This window comes from Ailuropoda melanoleuca, chromosome 10 (assembly GCF_002007445.2).
Source record: "Ailuropoda melanoleuca isolate Jingjing chromosome 10, ASM200744v2, whole genome shotgun sequence".
NCBI classification, from domain to species: Eukaryota; Metazoa; Chordata; class Mammalia; order Carnivora; family Ursidae; genus Ailuropoda; species Ailuropoda melanoleuca.
In genome coordinates this window covers 6,939,361-6,957,210 of record NC_048227.1, presented here as the reverse complement: position 1 = coordinate 6,957,210, position 17,850 = coordinate 6,939,361, and the positions used below count along the sequence as shown (strand labels likewise).

At 54.3% G+C, this 17,850-nt stretch overlaps 2 protein-coding genes across 3 annotated transcripts; both read right to left on the bottom strand.

Moving 5' to 3' along the window:
• Positions 1-5,682: 5,682 nt before the first annotated feature.
• On the bottom strand, positions 5,683-8,052 carry EPO (erythropoietin). Its single transcript, XM_011234836.3, has 5 exons — positions 7,990-8,052; positions 7,313-7,455; positions 6,971-7,057; positions 6,536-6,715; positions 5,683-6,387 (listed from the first exon to the last, which is right to left on the bottom strand). The coding sequence occupies exons 1-5, from the start codon at positions 8,000-8,002 to the stop codon at positions 6,232-6,234; spliced, it is 579 nt and encodes a 192-aa protein (XP_011233138.2). The 5' UTR covers positions 8,003-8,052; the 3' UTR covers positions 5,683-6,231.
• Positions 8,053-16,407: 8,355 nt separating this feature from the next.
• POP7 (POP7 homolog, ribonuclease P/MRP subunit) lies at positions 16,408-17,557 on the bottom strand. 2 transcript variants are annotated; one of them, XM_034669918.1, is made up of 2 exons: positions 17,245-17,557; positions 16,408-17,098 (listed from the first exon to the last, which is right to left on the bottom strand). In XM_034669918.1, exon 2 carries the CDS (start codon positions 17,086-17,088, stop codon positions 16,666-16,668), a length of 423 nt encoding a protein of 140 aa, XP_034525809.1. In that variant the 5' UTR covers positions 17,089-17,098; positions 17,245-17,557; the 3' UTR covers positions 16,408-16,665. The 2 variants fall into 2 exon arrangements, with proteins under 2 accessions (XP_034525809.1, XP_002927344.2); XM_002927298.4 differs by having other exon boundaries at positions 17,342-17,554.
• Between the last annotated feature and the right edge of the window lie 293 nt (positions 17,558-17,850).

The window sequence follows — 17,850 nt, the reverse complement described above, 5'->3', positions numbered from 1 at the left end:
CTTACTTTAAGAAGAAAGGAATGATGGTAGATCTGTGTGTTAGGACAGTGGAAAGAGAACCTGCATATGTTATTAAATGAAGGAGGCGAAGAGTCCAGAACACAGACAACAGGAGGGACAAGCCAGCTCTGCGAAGGGAAGGGGTGGGGAGGGGACCTTGCCAAGGCATATTTAGCAGTGTCTGTTTTTTGTTTGTTTTTTAAAATGTTATTTATTGAGAGAGAGCACAAGCAGGGGGAGCAGCAGAGGAAGAGGGAGAACCAGGTTCCCCGCTGAGCAGGGAGCCCGACGTGGGGCTCAATCCTAGGACCCTGGGATCATGACCTAAGCTGAAGGCAGATGCTCAACTGACTGAGCCACCCAGGTGCCCCTAAAGATTTTATTTTTAAGTAATCTCTACACACAGTGTGGGACTCAAACTCGTAACCCTAAGATCAAGGGTCACAGGCTTCACCGACTAAGCCAGCCGGGTGCCCATAGCGGCCTCTGCTTTATCTGTAGAGTAGGAGGCGAGTGGGGAAGGCTGGTGGCAAGCAGGTCACAGCAGTCCCCCTCTCAGGGGGGCTCCATGCCAGTCCTGCCCAACTCACCCCTACCTTCCAGCTTGTGTTCATGCCTGCCGCCCTCCTCCTGCCCACGCCTGCCTTCCCACTTTGCCCCAGCATACTTCACAATCATCGGGGCTTCTGTCCACATATACCCCTCTGAGGGGCTGACCACAGGTGACCAGGCAGATAAGCACCTTGGTAGGGACCGTGTGAAGGGGTCCCTGCCCCGGGTCACTGGTGACAGGAAGGGAAGGCTTTTGGAAGGAGATGACACATGAGGGGCTTTCTAAACCACAGGGACATGGTAATGAGGCAAAGAAATCAGGGAGGCACATCCAGGAAGAGAGAATGTTCCAGGCTTAGAGGGAGCATGACATTTTTGAAGAAGGGTCTGTGAGGGGAGCGCCTAGGTGGCTCAGTTGGCTAAGCATCTGACTCTTCAGCTCAGGTCCTATCTCTGGCTTGAGATCTAGCCCTGCATGGGGCTCAGAGCTCAATGTGGAGTCTGCTTGAGACCCTTTCTCCCTCTCCCTCTATCCCTGCTGCACCCTGCCCAGCCCGTGCGCACACGTGCACATGCACACCCACGTGCTCTCTCTAAATAAATAAAATCTTAAAAAAAAAAAAGGGAATGGCATGAACGTGTGTGTGTGTGTGTGTGTGTAACACTGGGAGGAGGCAGGGACCCTGTCTTGGAGAACCTTGAGGAGCCACCAAAAGTATTTAAACAACCAGGGTGACTTGATCCGACTTGTATTTTCAAAAGCGTGCTCGCGCAGCCTGGGCAGATGTGGACCAAAGCGGGGCTGGCTGGAGCAGGGGAGACAGGAGAGGAGGCTGTCAAGGGTGAGAGATGGTGGTGTAGTTGAACGCTAACATCGAGACAGCAGGAGTGGGGACAGGAATGGATTGAGAACTTTCTGGGAGCCAGAAACAGCCGTTCTTGCGGGCTAACCTCACTGAACCTCCTGTCCTTCTCACTGCAAAATTATTGTCCTCATTTTCCATGTGTAGAAACTGAGCTCTGGAGAAACAAATCCTGTCCAGATTTCCCATATCCCAGCACACCCAGGTGTTCCTAGAAACCTTCGGTTTCACTTGCTTCACCTTGGCAGCCCCCTACTCTCTGGCAGCAAGTCTATCCCCAGGGCACCGGGCCTTTGCCCCTGACAAGTGACGCCTGGGGCAGCCATTCTCATGAGCTGTCAGGGAGGGGCTGGCGCAGCTGTGCACCAGGCATTGAAGACAGAAGTCCCAAACCGCCTCGCAGTCCTGGGGACTCCTGCCCAAATGAGCACCCATCGGACCACGGAGGGGTCAGACCTGGGGAGAGAGAGATCCTCTGCTTCTTGATATCAGAGCGGGAGATGGAAAGGATGCCCAGCCCCGACCCTGATCGACCCTTCCTCCATACCAGGTTAGGAGAGCAATCAAGAGAGGGACAGAGCCAGGAAATGGTTAACCCAGGGAAGAGCGGCAGAAGCCAATTGATCCACAGCCCCTCCTGGTTGGGCAATCAGTCCTCTGAGGGCTGCTTTTGCTGACCTCTCTTTGGCGCCACAGAGCCACAGAGCGGGACAGTCACAGCTTCCAACCTGTCTGGGGTGGGGGTTGGTGTGCAAGGCAGGACAGGACGGAATGGCGGTGTGGAGGGCACCACTGGGCTCTGCATTTTGGGGGGGTCAGAACGCTCACAGCCCCCAAGGGTTTGTCACTTGTCAAGCCCAGCAGCTGCAGGCACAGGTGTGAGGGACCCCGGCATGTGGAAAAATCCCGGAAGCGCTCCAGAGAATTAAAGCCAGTCTTGGCTTCACTATGTTTCCTTGGACACTTCGCTCACCCTCTCTGGGCCTTCGTTTGCTCTTCTGCAAAATGGAGAGACTAGCACAGCTGTTTATTTTAAAAGAAATTGTGTGTGGGTCATGTAATTTTTTTTACTGATCAATTTTTAAAAATCAAGAGAGTTTATGGACATTTGGGCATGACTCACATAAGTTGGGAAACCATACTACTGTCTGCTTTTCTGTTGCCAGTCATCTTTCATAATGTCATTTTATGATGGAATTTTAGAGGAATTAGCCTCAACCAGCTGGAAAAAACGTAGTTAACATTCAGCTTAGATTCCAATGTCTAAGAGGCCCCATTTAGCTAACTCAAATCCAGCCATGCTTGTCTGCTATGATGAGAAAAGGATTCTGAGTAGTTCCAGGAAAATCTTAGGTGACCTGTGGGCCGGGGTCAGGCAGGTGCATTTGGTCAGCCTGATGCTCAGGCCCAGGGAGAGGCTTTGGGCCAATAGGTGGCAGTCAGGGTGGGAGCTAGGGCTGCAGAAGATGGCTGAGTTGGCCCCTAGTGCTGGGAGACTTGGGTGGTGGGTAGGATAGGAGGGAGCCCAAAGCAGGAGATGGAGTGCGGAGGAGAATTTTTTTTTTTTTAAGATTTATTTGTTTATTGGGCGGTGGGGGGGCGGGGCCCAGAGGGAGAGAATCTCAAGCAGACTTCCTGCTGAGCGAGAGCCTTGATCCCATGACCTGTGAGATCATGACCTGAGCCAAAACCAAGAGTTGGACGTTCAACCAACTGAGCCACCCAGACACCCCCTGGGGAGGAGTTGCTAGTGAGAGATGGATGCCTCCTTGACCTGGAGCTCCTTCCTCTCCTCCAGCCACTCCCTCTACTGTCCTTTCCCTGCGATCCCTGCTTCTGCTAGAAGAGGGAGTGAGGAGTCAGAGAGCCTGGCTCCTGGTTCTTATACAGCCTGGGCAAGACCCATCATCTCTCTGGCTCTTAGTTTCTTCCTCTGCGAAATGGAGATCCTCTACCATGTCTGCCTTCCTCATGCAGTTAGGAGAGCAAATAAGAAAATGGCCAGGAAAGCACCTCGTACATCGCAAAGCACTCTACAAACAGAAGGCATCAGCATTAAACAGTCATGTACCCCGCGGACTCAAAACCGGGCCACGCTGACTCCAGTCCTGCCAGGAATTTAGATGCACTCTCTCCGTCATTTACCCGGTGGAAGTTAGTTATATTTTCCCCATCTGGTCAATGGGGATTTTACCTGATGATACCTGAGGGCTTCCCCTTTCATGGACTTGTGGCGAGAATCGCAGCAGATCACATGGTCGCCAGCTTTTAATATGTTGTGAATCATCATCATAATAGTACAGAGGAAAGTTCACATGCCAAGCCCGCACTTGGAGACCCTCTGAAATCTGGCAACACCCTCCTCGTATGTGTGTCTCTTCGCAGGGACTTGGGCCCTCACCAGGTGCTTCCCACCCCGGGCCTGTCCACACGCAGTCACATACCAAGCTGGCTATACGGTTAATGAGCTCGTGTCTTTCTGCCTCCAGGGGAATGCCTGCTCTCAGAGGATATTAGGCTGCCAGAGGCACAGACTGACATTTCGTGTTTTCCTAGCACTTGGTGCAAAGGCTGCCACATGGTAGGCACTCCGTAAATGTGGAATAAATGAGTTACATTTTTAATGTCNTTAATTTTTGAGTACTTACTATTTCCTATTAACTTTTTTTTTTTTTTTTTTTTGTAATAGAAAGCAGTAAGCAGTCTGAAGAGAAGTCAAGGAATAAGGTAGGTGGCCCTGACTTCTGGGGAAAAAAGAGCCAGGTACTGGGTGGGCCCCGGGGATGTCTAGGTGGCACATCAGGCTGAGATACGCTTGGGGGTTATGAGTCCTAAACCTTGTGTTTGGGTCCTAGCCTCCATTATTAGCTGCATGCCTTGGGTTTCAGGACAACTCTCTTAGCTTCGATGTTGCCAGCGAGAAAGACAGATTCCTCCCTTCCCGATTCACAGCAGTGGGGCAAGAACCAGATGCCATCTGTGGAAACCGCAATACAAATTTTTATTGGAATGTGCAAAGATCACAGCCCTAGTTCTTTCGTGTGTAGATTTCTCTAACGTTTCCCAGTAGAGCCTGAAGAGGGCACTGTACCCCAGGAGCTGGCTTGGCCATGGTGAAAATTCTCCTTTGGGTGGGCCTCTCTGTTGATTCCTCTTACCAGGCTTCACCCCTGTCCCCAGCACACACATATACTTGGCAAATACCCTCCAATCCCCCAGCCTACCCATAATTTGCCCAGCTGCAGATTGCAGAAATTCTCTTTTGCATATTTTCAGGGGTGCAGGCTGAGTTCTCTACGTTTTGTGATATGAGCAGAAAGACTGATCCCCACAGATATGATAATGGCCAGGACTGAGATCACCATACAGTTCTGTGACACCCTTTGCTGTCCTCGCGGGTCTCTCAGGGGGTACTTTGCAGCTGAAGTGTTATTTCTGGGAAGGAATTTGAGAGGGATTGTTGGAGTAATGGGTAGAATTAGAAGTAGGGCTGGAGAGCAGAAGCTGAGTTAGTTTGTTCTGTGTTCCCCATCCCAGGGGAGCAGGGAGCAGGTAAGGATTATGAGGAAGGATAAGCAGAAGAGGGAGGGGTAAGAACTGGGGCACTGGGGGTTCCTGCTGTCTTGGCTTTGTGCAGTTATTTCTTCATCTGTTCCATGAGAATGACAGTGGAAACTTTCTCATGGCGTTGTGCAAGGAATAAAATGAGGTCATGTGAGCGAACCATCTAGAATAGCCCTGGGCACGGGAGTGAGTGCTCAGTGAGACCCCTGTTGGGGAACATGGCTCCTTCTGCAAGTTCCAGGGGAGAGCAGTAATGGTGAGCATCCCCAGGCAAGGAAAGGGGTCAGATGGATTTAGAGGTGGCAAAGGCTGATGCGGGAATGTGGCTTTAGCCAGAAGCACCACAGAGAAGAAGGAAGAAATAATAAGGGTCCAGTGGCCAGAACCGGAAGCTGCCACCAGCCCCCAGAGGGGTTCCTGTTTCCTTGATGGCAGCTGTAGCTCACTGAAGAGGGTTGCCAGCTACCTACTGAGGAATAGCCTTGAATGGAACCACCTTATTGACCAGCGTGGGCAGAGCTTTGGCCTCAGGCCCAGTGGGGTCAAGAGGTCAGACAGGCCATGCGAGGCAGCACGTAGGGCCCGACCCCCTCCACCTCTAGTTTCCCAGGACTGTGGCCTGCTGCCAGGGTGGGAGCAGGGCCAGGGAAGTAGGGGGCTCCCGGGAAAACAGAAAAGTCAAGAGCCATGTTGTGGTTTCAGTTCTTGCCAGTGAGATTGAAAAATACACAAAACTTGGTCCCAATGAGAGCCAGGGGCCAGCCCCCATCCCATCTTCATGGCTCCCACCACCCTTTGTCCAGTGGGCTCTTGCTGTCATGGGAGTCTCCATGAGACCTGGAGAATTCATGGCTTGCCACCTAAATTCTCCAGTCCCTCCTGTCCCTGCTTGATAGGTGCAAAAAGTGGTCTCCGCCCTCCAGCTTGTCCTGGCATCACCGTTCAGCAGGGCACCACGGTGAGTTTTGGTGTCTCCCCAGCAAGGCTCTGTCCCCAAGTTTAAGCTGACTTCCTCCGAATTCCTCCTGCTTCGGGGCCTCAGGCTGGCCCTGTGACATCCTTAGATCTGAGTTGAGCTCTGAACAGTTCCTCTGGCCCTTGAGATGTCACCCCTGGCCGTGGAGTGTCCGTGGGACAGGCTGGTGCTGAGCAGCTCACCCCTCGACAGGGGTCAGGAGTGGTGGTGCAGAGGCGTGGCCCAGGCAGTGGTGGTGAGTGAGGTGGTGGATGTGCCCGGGGCGGGAGCACCTGGTCACCTGTCCCCTCTCCTACAGGCCTCCCCTGTGTACAGCGTCAGCTTTCCCCGCAGGAAATTGGAGTAGATTCGGAAAAGTTTGCACAAAGTATCAACAGTGAATGTTCGGAGTGGAGCAGCAGAGGCTTCCTCTGGAAGGGAGATGGCCTCCTTCTGCCAAGGAGAGAACAGAAAGTTACCGCAGTGCAGGGGTCCCTGGAGGGAGATGGATTCAGCACAGAATTGGAGGGGGGATGAGGAGAGCCTCAGTATTTCTTGGCAGGGCCCTTCGGACGGCTGTGTGAGGGAGGCTCCTACCCACCTGGGCTCCGAGCGCCCGAAGCAGGGAGGTGAGGCTGCGCAGGCTGCTGACGGCTTTGTCCACATGCAGCCGCAGGGTCTCAGACGGCTGCGAGGAGTTGGCCAACAGGGCCTGGCCCCGCAGGATGGCTTCTGAGAGCAGGGCCAGGCCCTGCCAGACTTCCAAGGCCTGCTGCCCGACCTAAAGGAAATGGAGACTTGGAGTCAGCAGCCTAAGCCAGCCCCTCCCTCTCAGCAGCCCCAAGCACCAAGCTGAGCAAAGTGAAGGCTTGGAATCAGTTGTGTTGAATGAATGAATGAATGAATGAACGAACGAACAAAGGACAAATGAATGAACATATTGCGTTCAGCCCTGATCTTCTTCTGTCGTTCTCCCTCCCACCCCATCAGGTTCCCAAAATGAGACTCCCCAACGAGAAGGAAAAAATAAACTCACATCCATCCTTTTCCAGGTGTAGAAATTAACCTTGGTGTCTGGGACGGTGATATTCTCACTGAAGCTGCAACCTTGAGCACAGCCCATCTGAAATGCACGACCCAGGGTGTAGGTGGGCGGGGGTGTCAGGCTTCCCAAAAGCTCCCTCCACCTTTGCCCCTTACCTAGCTTCCAGGTGTGCATCGGGGGCTACCACTTGCATCACTTTTACTGGGGGCTCTGGCTTCCCACCTCCACCCCTGAACCAAGTGCCAGGAAGGGACTCAGGTTCCTGGATCTTGGAGGACACCCCTGGACTCCTGAGAGTGAGTTCTGTTGAATGTCCTGGGGAGGGGGCCTCACCGTGACATTTTCGGCCTCCCTGGCCTCCAGGATGTACCTCTCCAGGACTCGGCTGTCACAAATGAGGCGAGGGGGGGCGCCCAGGACTGGGAGGCCCAGAGGAAGCAGCAGCAAGGACAGCAGAAGCAGCAGGGCAGGACATTCTAGAAAAGAGCGCCAGGCTGAGTGTGTGGGTTTGGAGGGGCAGGTTCACACATCCCGCTCCTCTGCCCCCAGCGAGGTGCTCCCGACCCCCACCTTCCCAGCGCTCAGGTTCTGCCTCCTTTGCCTTCATTCAATCCCGCTGCCGCGCGCACACCCCACCCCCTCAAACTACCGGCATCCACTTCTCCCGGCCAAACTTCAATCCCTGTGTGACAGAGGCTTCCCCTCTCGCAGATCCCGGTGATTGCTCCAAGATCCAGGTATCAGCTTTCTTCCCACGCACGTAGCAGCCCCTCTTCTCCCCGAACCCCCAAACCGCCTCTCCGTGTCCAGGTCAGATTTCACCTTTCCCGGGGACTCCCTAAACCCTGCCGGCACGTGGAAGCTGCCCCACCCCCCTTGCCCTTCCGGGGTCCTTGGCAAGTTGTCGGTCCTTGAACCCAGCCACCTCGGGGCCACTAGCTCCAGCGGTAAATTCCTGCTCAAACAGGGGCCCGGGCGGGCGGGGGTTCCTCCGGCCGGCGAGTACTCACCGCACGCCCCCATCTCCGCGCCTCCCCCGGCCCCTCAGCGACCAGGGGCTCGGCCGGCGCCCTTGCCCAGAGCCCTCATCCCGGGAAGCGTGGTGGGGCAGGGCTGTCCCCACGGCCCGAAGGAGGGGGCCACCGTCCAGGGGCCGCCGAGCCGGGGTCGCACAGAGCGAGCGCAAGGCTCTTGGCCAGGGTCCGCGAGGACTGGGGCGCGGCGACCGGCCGGGGTTGGCCCGGGGACTGCGGCTCGGCCGGGGGTCGGGGCTGTTATCAGCATGTGTGCGTGCGTGTGTGGGGGTGGGGGGCAGGCTGTGTGCGTGAGGGGTCGCCAGAGGTAAGGGCCAGAGGGGTCAGACCGGGGCAGGACGCCTGGGTCGGGGGCTCACCGGGGCGGGAGCAGAGCGGCTGCAGGCGCGGAGCGTGGCACCGGTCTGCCCGGCCGACCCCGGGTTCTGGGAGGCGCGGCTGGGTGCGCACCCGCGGGAGGAGTACCATTCTGGGAAAGGCTGGGGACCCCGACGCTACCCCCACCCGGGGGGGGCGCGTCCCGGTCTTGGGCGGGGATTCAGGGCTGGGAGCGCTGATTCCTGCGACGGAGCTAGCTTTGGAAGCCGGGAAGGTGCTGGCACAGGCAAGTTGCCTTCCTTCTCAATCCCTGTACTTGTTCTAGAAACCAGTGTTGTTGGTGTTGAGGAATTTGATGGGGGCACACGGAGTAAGAAATTTGGGGGTCTTCTCTTCCCCCTCTTTACTTTTCTAGGACTCCGAAAACCCAGAAATTGAACTTTTAGGGCACTGGGCACATGTTATGCAGGACACTCATGCACTCTGACATCCTTTTTGTTTTTTGTTATTTTTGGTTTTGACCTGTGATATAGGTTAGCCTGTGTGGCAAAATTTGTTAGAACTCTAAAACAGAGCTATCCCCCAGACTGATGGTGATTCAGATTTGCATCTAAGCCCCGGGGGCTTCTAGGAAGCAGCAGGGCAAGCCCCCTAGAGCAGGAGTCTGAGGCTGGCTGTCCTCTCAAACTGTGGAAAGTGGGCCCAGTCCTGAGCCTCAGGGCCCTGACCCATCAAATGGGGATGATGATGTCCTAGTTCAAAGTCCTACAAATACAGGTGGTTATATATCTTCCCTCACTTCCTTCCTTCTCAGTTCCATGACTCTTGTTTTTCAAGACAAAAAGATGTGTTTGAGAGCTAGCTCCTGCCTCCTGGAGTTTGTAGCTTACAACAGAGATACGATAGGTACACAGGGCAGTGTGTGAGGACCGGAGCGTTCAGAGCCCAGCGCGAAGTTTGGAAGAGGCAGAGCTCACTGTTAGCTGGGGGAATAGGGAAGATTTGATGCAGAAGGTGACATGAGCTCAACCTTGAAGGGCCAGTAGGATTTCAGTAGGAAGAGATGTGAGGTGAGGCTGAAGCTAGATCAGCAAGGGGAGGGGGGGTCAGGTGTGTTGGGATGGAGGGTGTGGACTGCAAAGGTGGAGGAGACCAGGCCAGAGGGCTGTTAGGGAGCGGTGAGGTTGTGAAGGGCCTTGAATGCCACTCTTAAGATGTGGATTTGGGGTGCCCAGGTAGCTCAGTCGGTGAGCGTCCAGCTCTTGGTTTCAGCTCAGGTGGTGGTGATCTCGTGGGTGGGTCGTGAGATGGAGCCTCGCATGGGCCCCGCGCTCAGCAGGGAGTCTGCTGGAAAGATTCTCTCCCTCTGACCCTCCCCCAGATGTGCGCGGGCACTCAGCGTCTCTAAAATAAATAAAGAAATCTTTAAAAATTTTTAAAGAAAGGAAAGAGTGTAAAGAGTGGGAAGCACTCATTCATTCATTGGAGAAAGGAATATTCATCTAAGAAATATATATGAGTACTAATTGTGGCCAGAACCTGGGGGTAGAATGAAACAGACAAAGGGGGCCTGCCCTGGTGGAGCTGACATTCTAGTGGCGAGGGGGACGACCAACACAAAAATGAATAAAAGAGGATGTCCCATGGCAATAAAGGACCAAGGAGAGCAGAGAGCAGGGGTGGGAGGGACCAGGAGTGTTGGAAGAGACTGCGGGTTTAGATGGGGCAGTCAGGGAAGCCGTGGGGAGGATGACTTGAATAAAGGTGAGGGAGGGAACTGTGAGGTGGGGAGGGCATGATTAGAGAGGGTGTCAAGAGAGGGAGAGGCAGGACGCAGAGGCTGGCGTGCTTCCTGTGGGAAGGCACGAGGGCCTGACTTGCACGGATCCTGCCCCCCTGCCGTCCGCACACCTCCAGCCTGCTCTGGGGTCCCTCCTCAGCCCTGGCATACTGACTCCCAGTCCGCACACCCTGCCGTGCTTCTGGTCCCAGTTTCCCTCTCAGCACCCAGGCAGCTTCCCAGCCCTGCTTGGCCTTCAGAGCCCGGTTCTGCTTCCCTCCCAGATCCCAGCTGTGGGAGAAGCACACGCACACTCACGTCCACACACGTCCACACATGCGTTCTGTCCCGGCCTCCCACACCCCCCCCAGCCTCTGCTGTCCGATCCCCTGACTCCTGCGTCACTGCCCTGACCTGACCATGGAGAGGGGGCCAGGGACAGATGGGGGGGGTAGACACCGCCTGAGGAGACGGAGGAGAGGAGGAGCCTTGTGGGCTGTGGGACCTACTGCTTCCCTCATAGCAGCTTGTTGGAGGCCTGCTTTCACCCCTGCCTTCCAGGGAGGAGGGGAGATGGGCCATAAGCACCAGCACCCAGGTGCTAGGGTCTGCTGGACGGGGCTGCTGCTGGCTCATCTGGGACTTTTGGAGAGAGCCCTCTGATTGCAGCTTAGGAGAGAAGGTGCAAGAGAGGATCTTGGTCCACCCCACACCCACCCCCTAAGCTGGAGTAATCCTACCAAAGGGCAGAGCCTGGTTTGGGGGCCAAATTGAACGCAAGTGCTCTTGGCTACTGCCCAGCAGGGTCCAGCTACGTGCCCTTGATATCAGGGGACCCTGAAAACCAGTGAAAAAACAGGAAGCTCCTTGGGGCTCCCCCTCTAACATCTGCCACCCCCTGCCAGTGCCCCCTCCATCTGCTCCTTGTGTCCCTCCGGCATGGTGCTGGCCGCTGCAGAGGGTCTCCTCCCGACCTCTCCTGTCAATCCCCACTAACTTTCCCATTGAATATCCTCGTTCGTGTCACGTCCCTGAGGAGGAGCCCGCTGTGGCTCCCAGTTGCCCCAGAACTAAGACCCTCTCTGCTCTGCCATCCACCTACCTTTCCAGCCTGTTCTCCCACTTTGCTCATTCCCATTCCTTCCATCACATGAACTCAGTTAGATGCTTCCTGCCTTTTGCTCACTCTGTGCTTTCCACCTGCATCACCTTCTCATGCTATCTCTCCCCCTCCCCATTCTTCAGAGCCCAAACCCAAGCCTTAACCTCCTCTACGAAGTCTTCCCTGATCCCCCTGCAGAAAGTTGTCTCCTTCTTCTGCACTGCCATCATTTATGGACGAGGCTCAGGCCTCCTGCTGGCTGGACCACTATGCACAGCTTTCAAGATGGAGCACTGCACAACTCCAGGGGGCGCCATTCACACAGACTCGCTGGGAATGGTACTCTCTGGCGTCATGCAGCACAGGCGCCTTGTTGATCAAACAGAGCAGACGACAGTGTATGGAGCTCTCATTCGCCTTGGTACCCCCCAGGGACCCAGCATGTTTTCTATTTATGGTTATGTGTGGCTGGTATTAGGTGGTCCCTCCACTCCAGACACCTCAGCCAGAGAATGGGAGACCTAGAGTGGGGAAGTGTGAGCCGCTCATCCTCTGAATGCTTGCTGGAGCCAGCCGGGACAACCTGGCTTTGGGATCTCGAGGGCCTGTGAAGCCTCCATCCACTTCCTGAGCGGCAGCCACTGAGGCAGGGTCTGAAAAGGGATGGGTGTGACAGGAGGATGGCGGGGGTGGAGGCAGGCTCTGTTCCTGGCAGCCCGTTCAGACTGAAAGTCCAAGGAGAAGCAAATTTACAGCTCCCCTGAGCTGCCCCAGACCCCAAGACAGCACAAAGCCCCAGCTGCCTGGAGTCGTATTGGGGACGAAGGGAGGGGGGGCTCTGGGCCTCTCTGCAGTGGCTCTCAGCTTGGCTGGAGAGTTCAGCCAGCGGCCCACAAGACCTTCTGTGCTGGGAAGTGAGGTGGCCAGGGACTGTGGAGGGTGTGGTGGGGGAGGGCTTCCTGGCCCTTGCGGAGTTGGGAAGGGAGCAAGAATGCTGGAGAACAGATTCCTGCTGGAGAACCAAAGAAAGTCCTGTCCAAAGGCCAATTTGGAGAAACTGAGGCAAGGCTGCCTGCTGGGCCATAAAGTAGCTAGTAGAACCGGACATCCAGGTGTCTTCTCTCAATGGGCATTGGCTCTGTGGCCCAGCAGCTTAAAGGGGGTTGTCCTGTAAACAAGGCAGCCCAGATTAGTGGCCTGAGCTCTGCCACTCACTAGGAGCCAGCTTGGACTGGTGACTTGACTTCTGAGCCTACAGATGGCAGATGATAGTAATTGCTTCCCAGGGCTGTTGTGGGTTATGTAACACCTGGAGTAGGGTAATCAATAATGCTGGCTGTTCTAACTCTGCTTTAGTGTCCCTCCTACTTGTCCTCACTTTGGAGGCCTAGAGACCACATCTCCAGCATATTCTCCAGACTTCCTCCAGCACCCTCCCTATTCCCTCTGGGGAGGTGCGCACAGGCTCATGGCACCTTATCTCTGCCGTTGTAGCTGCCCCGCCGAGCAACTCACCAGAAGACATCACGAGAATACTGGGGTGTGGACGGAGGTATCTCTGGGTATACGCGTTGACTGCACTGTGGAGAAACTTGTCCCTGAACACAACCGAGTGAAATGGAGTCACTGTGGGATTGCCGGTGGGTTAAGATGCAGGTATCAAGACTATAGGCTCTTTCTACTTAGAAGAATATAGGCCAAGATCTCCTCAAGGGAAGTTTATAGAAGCCTTAGACATACTCGTAAGCATCCAAATTTAGCGAGTATTTTCCCAAACAGTTCATGGTTCACTGAGAACCAACAAATATTGAGAACCTATTGCTTGACCCCATAGGCATCCCCTGACCTATATGTAAGGGAACCTTTCTGCTCCTGTCTCGTTTCATGAACCAGCAAATGAGTTTAATACTTTCAGGAAAGTATATTTTTCTTGTAGCAAACAAAATTCACAGACTGAACTGGAAAGGATCTAGGAGGTGCCATGAAAGCGAAGGTCCACCCTCGGCTTGCAGTGGCAAGACATTTGGTGTTTCTCGAGGGAGCAGAGGCTTGTTATAGAGAGGACAGCAAGCTGTCCTCTTGTGCATCTGTCCACGCAGTGATGTTAGGTACTGGATTGGGCAATGAAATCACTTCTTGAGATTATGTCATCGGTTTGATAACTAACTCCCCTGATCACCCCACCTAGAAAACATAACAAAGGAACAAGCCTTGTAAAAAAAAAATTAATGTTTTCTTATTACAAAAATGATCCACGATCATTGAAAACTAGAAAATATGGCTAAACCAAAACACATGAATGAAAAGCACCCATAATGCCATTAGGAAGGCAAAGTCTTTTTTTTTTTTTTATGTTTTATTTATTTATTTGAGAGAGACAGCATGAGCAGGGTGAGGGGCAGAGGGAGAAGCAGACTCCCCACTGAGCAGGGAGCCCGATGGGGGGCTCGATCCCGGGACTCCAGGATCACGACCCGAGCCCAAGGCAGACGCGTAACTGACTGAGTCACCCAAGTGCCCCAAGAAGGCAGAATCTTAAATGGCCATGTCCAGACATCTTTCTTGGTGGGAAATCACCTTCACTTCACCCCAGCCCTCCATGTAGTTGGACATCTGCTGCCTGAGGAACTATATTGAGCACAGACTTCTAGTCCAACTTCTCCAGAGGTTCAAGGGTTTACGGAACACGCCATTCTTCCGCCAACTCCTGACCAAACACCAGGAACTCACCTGAGACAGTACAAGGCCCTTTGTAGGGGGCTCATCACCCCATCCAAACCAGTTCATGTGTCCTAAGGGCCTGTCTTCTTCCATGCTGGGCAAGCCACAAATGGAAAAGCTAACAGAACTAGTAGCCTGGCCTTGTAAACCACACACGCACAAATCACCTTTCTTCCTCTCTCCCGGTTCCCACGAAGAGGCCCGAAACCATTTCTTCGCAAAATGGCTCACATTAACCATAGTAGCTCTTACGGCTTATGAAGCCTTTACTAATGCCAGGGACAGTTCCAAGCACTACACCAATTATTTGTCTTTTTTAAATCTGTCTTACTCCCTGTTGATCTCAGAGGACTGGTTTATACCTTTCTGGGAAGGCTAGGCACTTAACATAGATGCCTACAGTTAACGCGTGCTCGGTAATGCCACAGGGGATGAGCGGACGTCTGCATCCTCCTCCAAAACAAAGCATTTCCACTCTGGCCTCTGCGGATCTGGTTTTGAAGTTGGAGGTCACTTCAAACTCACTGTGGCTTCTGTCGCTGTTGAGTAAAAAGAAGGGAGGGGGGCGCTGCATTTGGACACACTTTCTGCCCCTATCCCCAGCCCTGTTGGAAGACACTTAAGAGTCAGCTGTCGGCCTCCCTATCGGAGTTCCCTGCCCTGCCCACCGTGCCTGGACTCCAGTAGATGCAAGAGCCTTCCCCACGCCCTCTACCTGCCTACACGCAGAAGGGTGAGCTCCCGGACCCTCTCTTCCTTCGGTGGCGATGTCTAGGGGCTGTTTCCGCAGACCTGCCACTGAGGGAAGCCCCACTGGCAAGCAGTGAGAGGAATGGAGTAGAAACAACAACAATTAGGCTGGGAGAGGTAGCTGCCAAAACAAACCAAATGCAAAAGGGCTGCTTGCCACCACCTCGGCTGGGCCCAGGCCAGGAGCACAGAGACAAGAACACATACGTGCCGGGGGACACATAGTTCCAGCAAGCTCTCTGCTGGCTCCCCATTCTGTTACTGGGGGGCTGCGGGGCAAGGGAGCCTTACAGTCAAGGCTGACAGGGGGACGAGGTGGGCAGTATGGAGGGTGGGGGGGTTGTCTGAGAGAAATGTCTTTCATCTTATCTCCCTTAAGTCTCCCCAGTGCCTCCTGCTTTCTAGCTACCCTGAGTGACCCGAGTCCCACAACACACCCTGCCTATTCATGAATCCCCTTCGCACATGCTGACCCATCTGCCAGATATGTCCTCTCTTCTCTTTGCCTGGCAAACTCCTATTCATCCTTCAATACCCAAGGTCAAAGGTGAAGCCATTTTGGACCCCACCTGGAAGTTAGCCATCTCACTCTCCACATTTCCAAGTCAGGGCTATAATCACTTCTTACATAACTCATCTCACTCACTCACAAAAACGGGTATATCTCCCTTCCCAATGAAATGGGGGAGCTCCTTGAAGGTAGGGGCTTTTGAACTGATTTTGTATCCCCAGGACCCAACCCGGGCCTTGGCCCTCAGTAGGCACTCAGCATGTTTGTTTGAAGCACTAGTCCTCCTGTAAGGAGTCTACTTTCTTGAGTTGCTGGCAGTCATCATCACCCCCGTATCCAAGTCCCTCGACAGGAATGCCCAAGCCAGAGGGAGGGACTTTGATAAATGAGAAACCTGATTTTCAGACCCCAAACCTAACTGCCTGCAAGTAAACTACAGTAAAATTCTGTTACTGTTAGATCAGGCTTTCAAACTCTGGTGACTCGGATCAACAGTAAAAAACCCAATTTATATTGTAACTAGCACATGTGTAATACACACATATGTGTAACTCAAAAGCACCAACAAAACATTACCATTTCAGGTCTGTTTCTGTAAGGAGAAAGAATGTTTTATAAGGCTAGGACCCAGTAAATTGATTTCGAGACCCACAAATGGATCACCACCCACTTTGATAAATACTGCTTTAGATGACTCTAGCTTGATAAACATGAGAAATCAGATCCCCTTACAAATATCCAAACAAAAAATATCTATTACCTGTTTGCCTGGTAATTCAGGCAGGAGGCTCTCCCTTCCCACTAGAGCAGCCCACCCAGGAGGGTCTAAAGGGCTCTGGACCACAGTTGCTTGGAACCACTTGGGCCCAGCAGGACCAGGAATCAGATGAAGCAGTGTGTTAGTCCCTATCACAGAGCCCGACACAAAGGAGGTCCCAGTCTTTGCTCCCTTCACCCTTGAATTCTCACCTTCCTCTCCTGGGAACCGCCACCAAAAAGCCTGATGCTTCCTGAGTGTACAAAAAAATGTAAAGCAAACACTGGGATTTGCAGGCTTTTGCTTGTACTAAAGTTTGTTTTGTTACACTGTAGTACTACCTATGCTCTCTGCAAAGGCAGGAAACACTTGGGGTTCCCTCCTGTACGTAAATACTTGTAAAGGTACTACTCTCCCTTTCCCCGTACCTACAGAATTTACGCGGGAGAGTGGGGTGGCTGCATGCTAACACAACGTGGTAGTTTTTATTATCTAGGACAATGGTTACAGACCACAAAGACCCAGGAAGACCCACTGCTTGGGCCCGACAAGACAATACTCTCCCTCTGAATTCAGAGTCCTGCGGGCTGTAAGGGAACAGGCTTTTTCTTACGTGGCTCTGGTAGGAGGTCCATGACCGTACCCAGTACAAGGGCCATATCTGAGCCTAGTAATGTGGGGGTGGGTGGATAAGGTGGCCATCCTCATTTCCATTACTTGGGTGTAACCCTGAAGACACGGATGTGGATGGCCGAGTTGTTGCGGATGCGGGTCAGTGGCTCGCGTGTATCAGTCTCTGGTTCCAGTTCATCCACAAGCTCCACGGTGGAGGTACTGGCAGCCACCTGCAAGGACCCGAAGCTGCCCGCCTGAAGCTGTAGGGCAATGTTGATGGCACGGTTGATGGCCAGGCCCAGGCCATGAATGTAGATCTCACTGCATGAATTCTGACCCCGAGACCCTCCGTCCAGAAGCTTTTGGCAGCGGGCCAGCTGGGCCTTAAAGTCAGTCTTCATGTTGACATAAATGTCATTGGGCCTCCGGGGCAGGCGGTGGGGGAGCCGCTTCCGAAGGGTATACTCCACCGGGTCCAGCTCACCCTCGACGGCCCCGCGGGGCTCTCGGTTTTCCGCCATGCCGTGTGTCCTGACGCGGGGAAGGGAGGAGATCAGAGAGAGGTAACAAGCGACTTCTCTGCCTTTCCTACCCGATTTCCAGCCCAAAGGGTGCAGACAGGAGGGGGCGCACTCAACTCCCCTCTTGCCTTCCAGCCTCAGTCCCCTCCCACTCACCTCAAGCTCCCGGATCTCCCTCAACCCCAGTTCCTATTCATTCAGGCCATCGCCCCCAACCTCAGGTCCCTCCACCACCACCTTCCCCCGCGCCTACACTCTCCAGTCCACAGTGCTTTCGCCGAGCACGCGGCCCGCTCCCGGCCGAGCCACTCAAGTGCTGCGCCCACCGGCCCGGCCTGAGCGCGGGGCACGGGACACGAAGGACCCAGCAAGAGAAGAAAAGCGGCGTGCTACAGGATCGCGAGATCGCGGACACCCTGACGGGTCTGGGCTCCTGAAAGAGCTGCGCAGTGCGCACGCGCGCCCGTCCCCCGCGATCCACGAATCGCCTTCCCGGCCTCCGTTCTCCCCGCCCCTCTGGGCGCTCGCGCGACCGTACGTTGTGTCTAAGTAACGCGAGAGCGATGGGAGCTCGGCTCCGCCATGGGTACGCCACGCAAGCGGGGCGCGGAGGCGGGAGGCGTGTACTAAGTCGAAGCCAGGGAGGGTCAGCTTTCCTAGGCCAGTCCAAGTTCTGGGCCCACGGAGGGGTCCAAAGGGAGAGAGGAGACTCTTCTAGGAGCGTGGAGGATTTGGGGTAGGGGCTCACAAACACAGTCGGGA

Bases quoted from the DNA above. Each gene is read 5' to 3' on its own strand.
- EPO (XM_011234836.3), bottom strand. The intron at 7,058-7,312 runs GTGAGGCCCCCT...CGTGCATTTCAG, and splicing joins GGGAGGCCGAAAATGTCACG to ATGGGCTGTGCTCAAGGTTG. The intron at 6,716-6,970 runs GTGAGTTTATTT...CATTTCCTTTAG, and splicing joins ACACCTGGAAAAGGATGGAT to GTCGGGCAGCAGGCCTTGGA.
- POP7 (XM_034669918.1), bottom strand. From the start codon at position 17,088: ATGGCGGAAAACCGAGAGCCCCGCGGGGCCGTCGAGGGTGAGCTGGAC.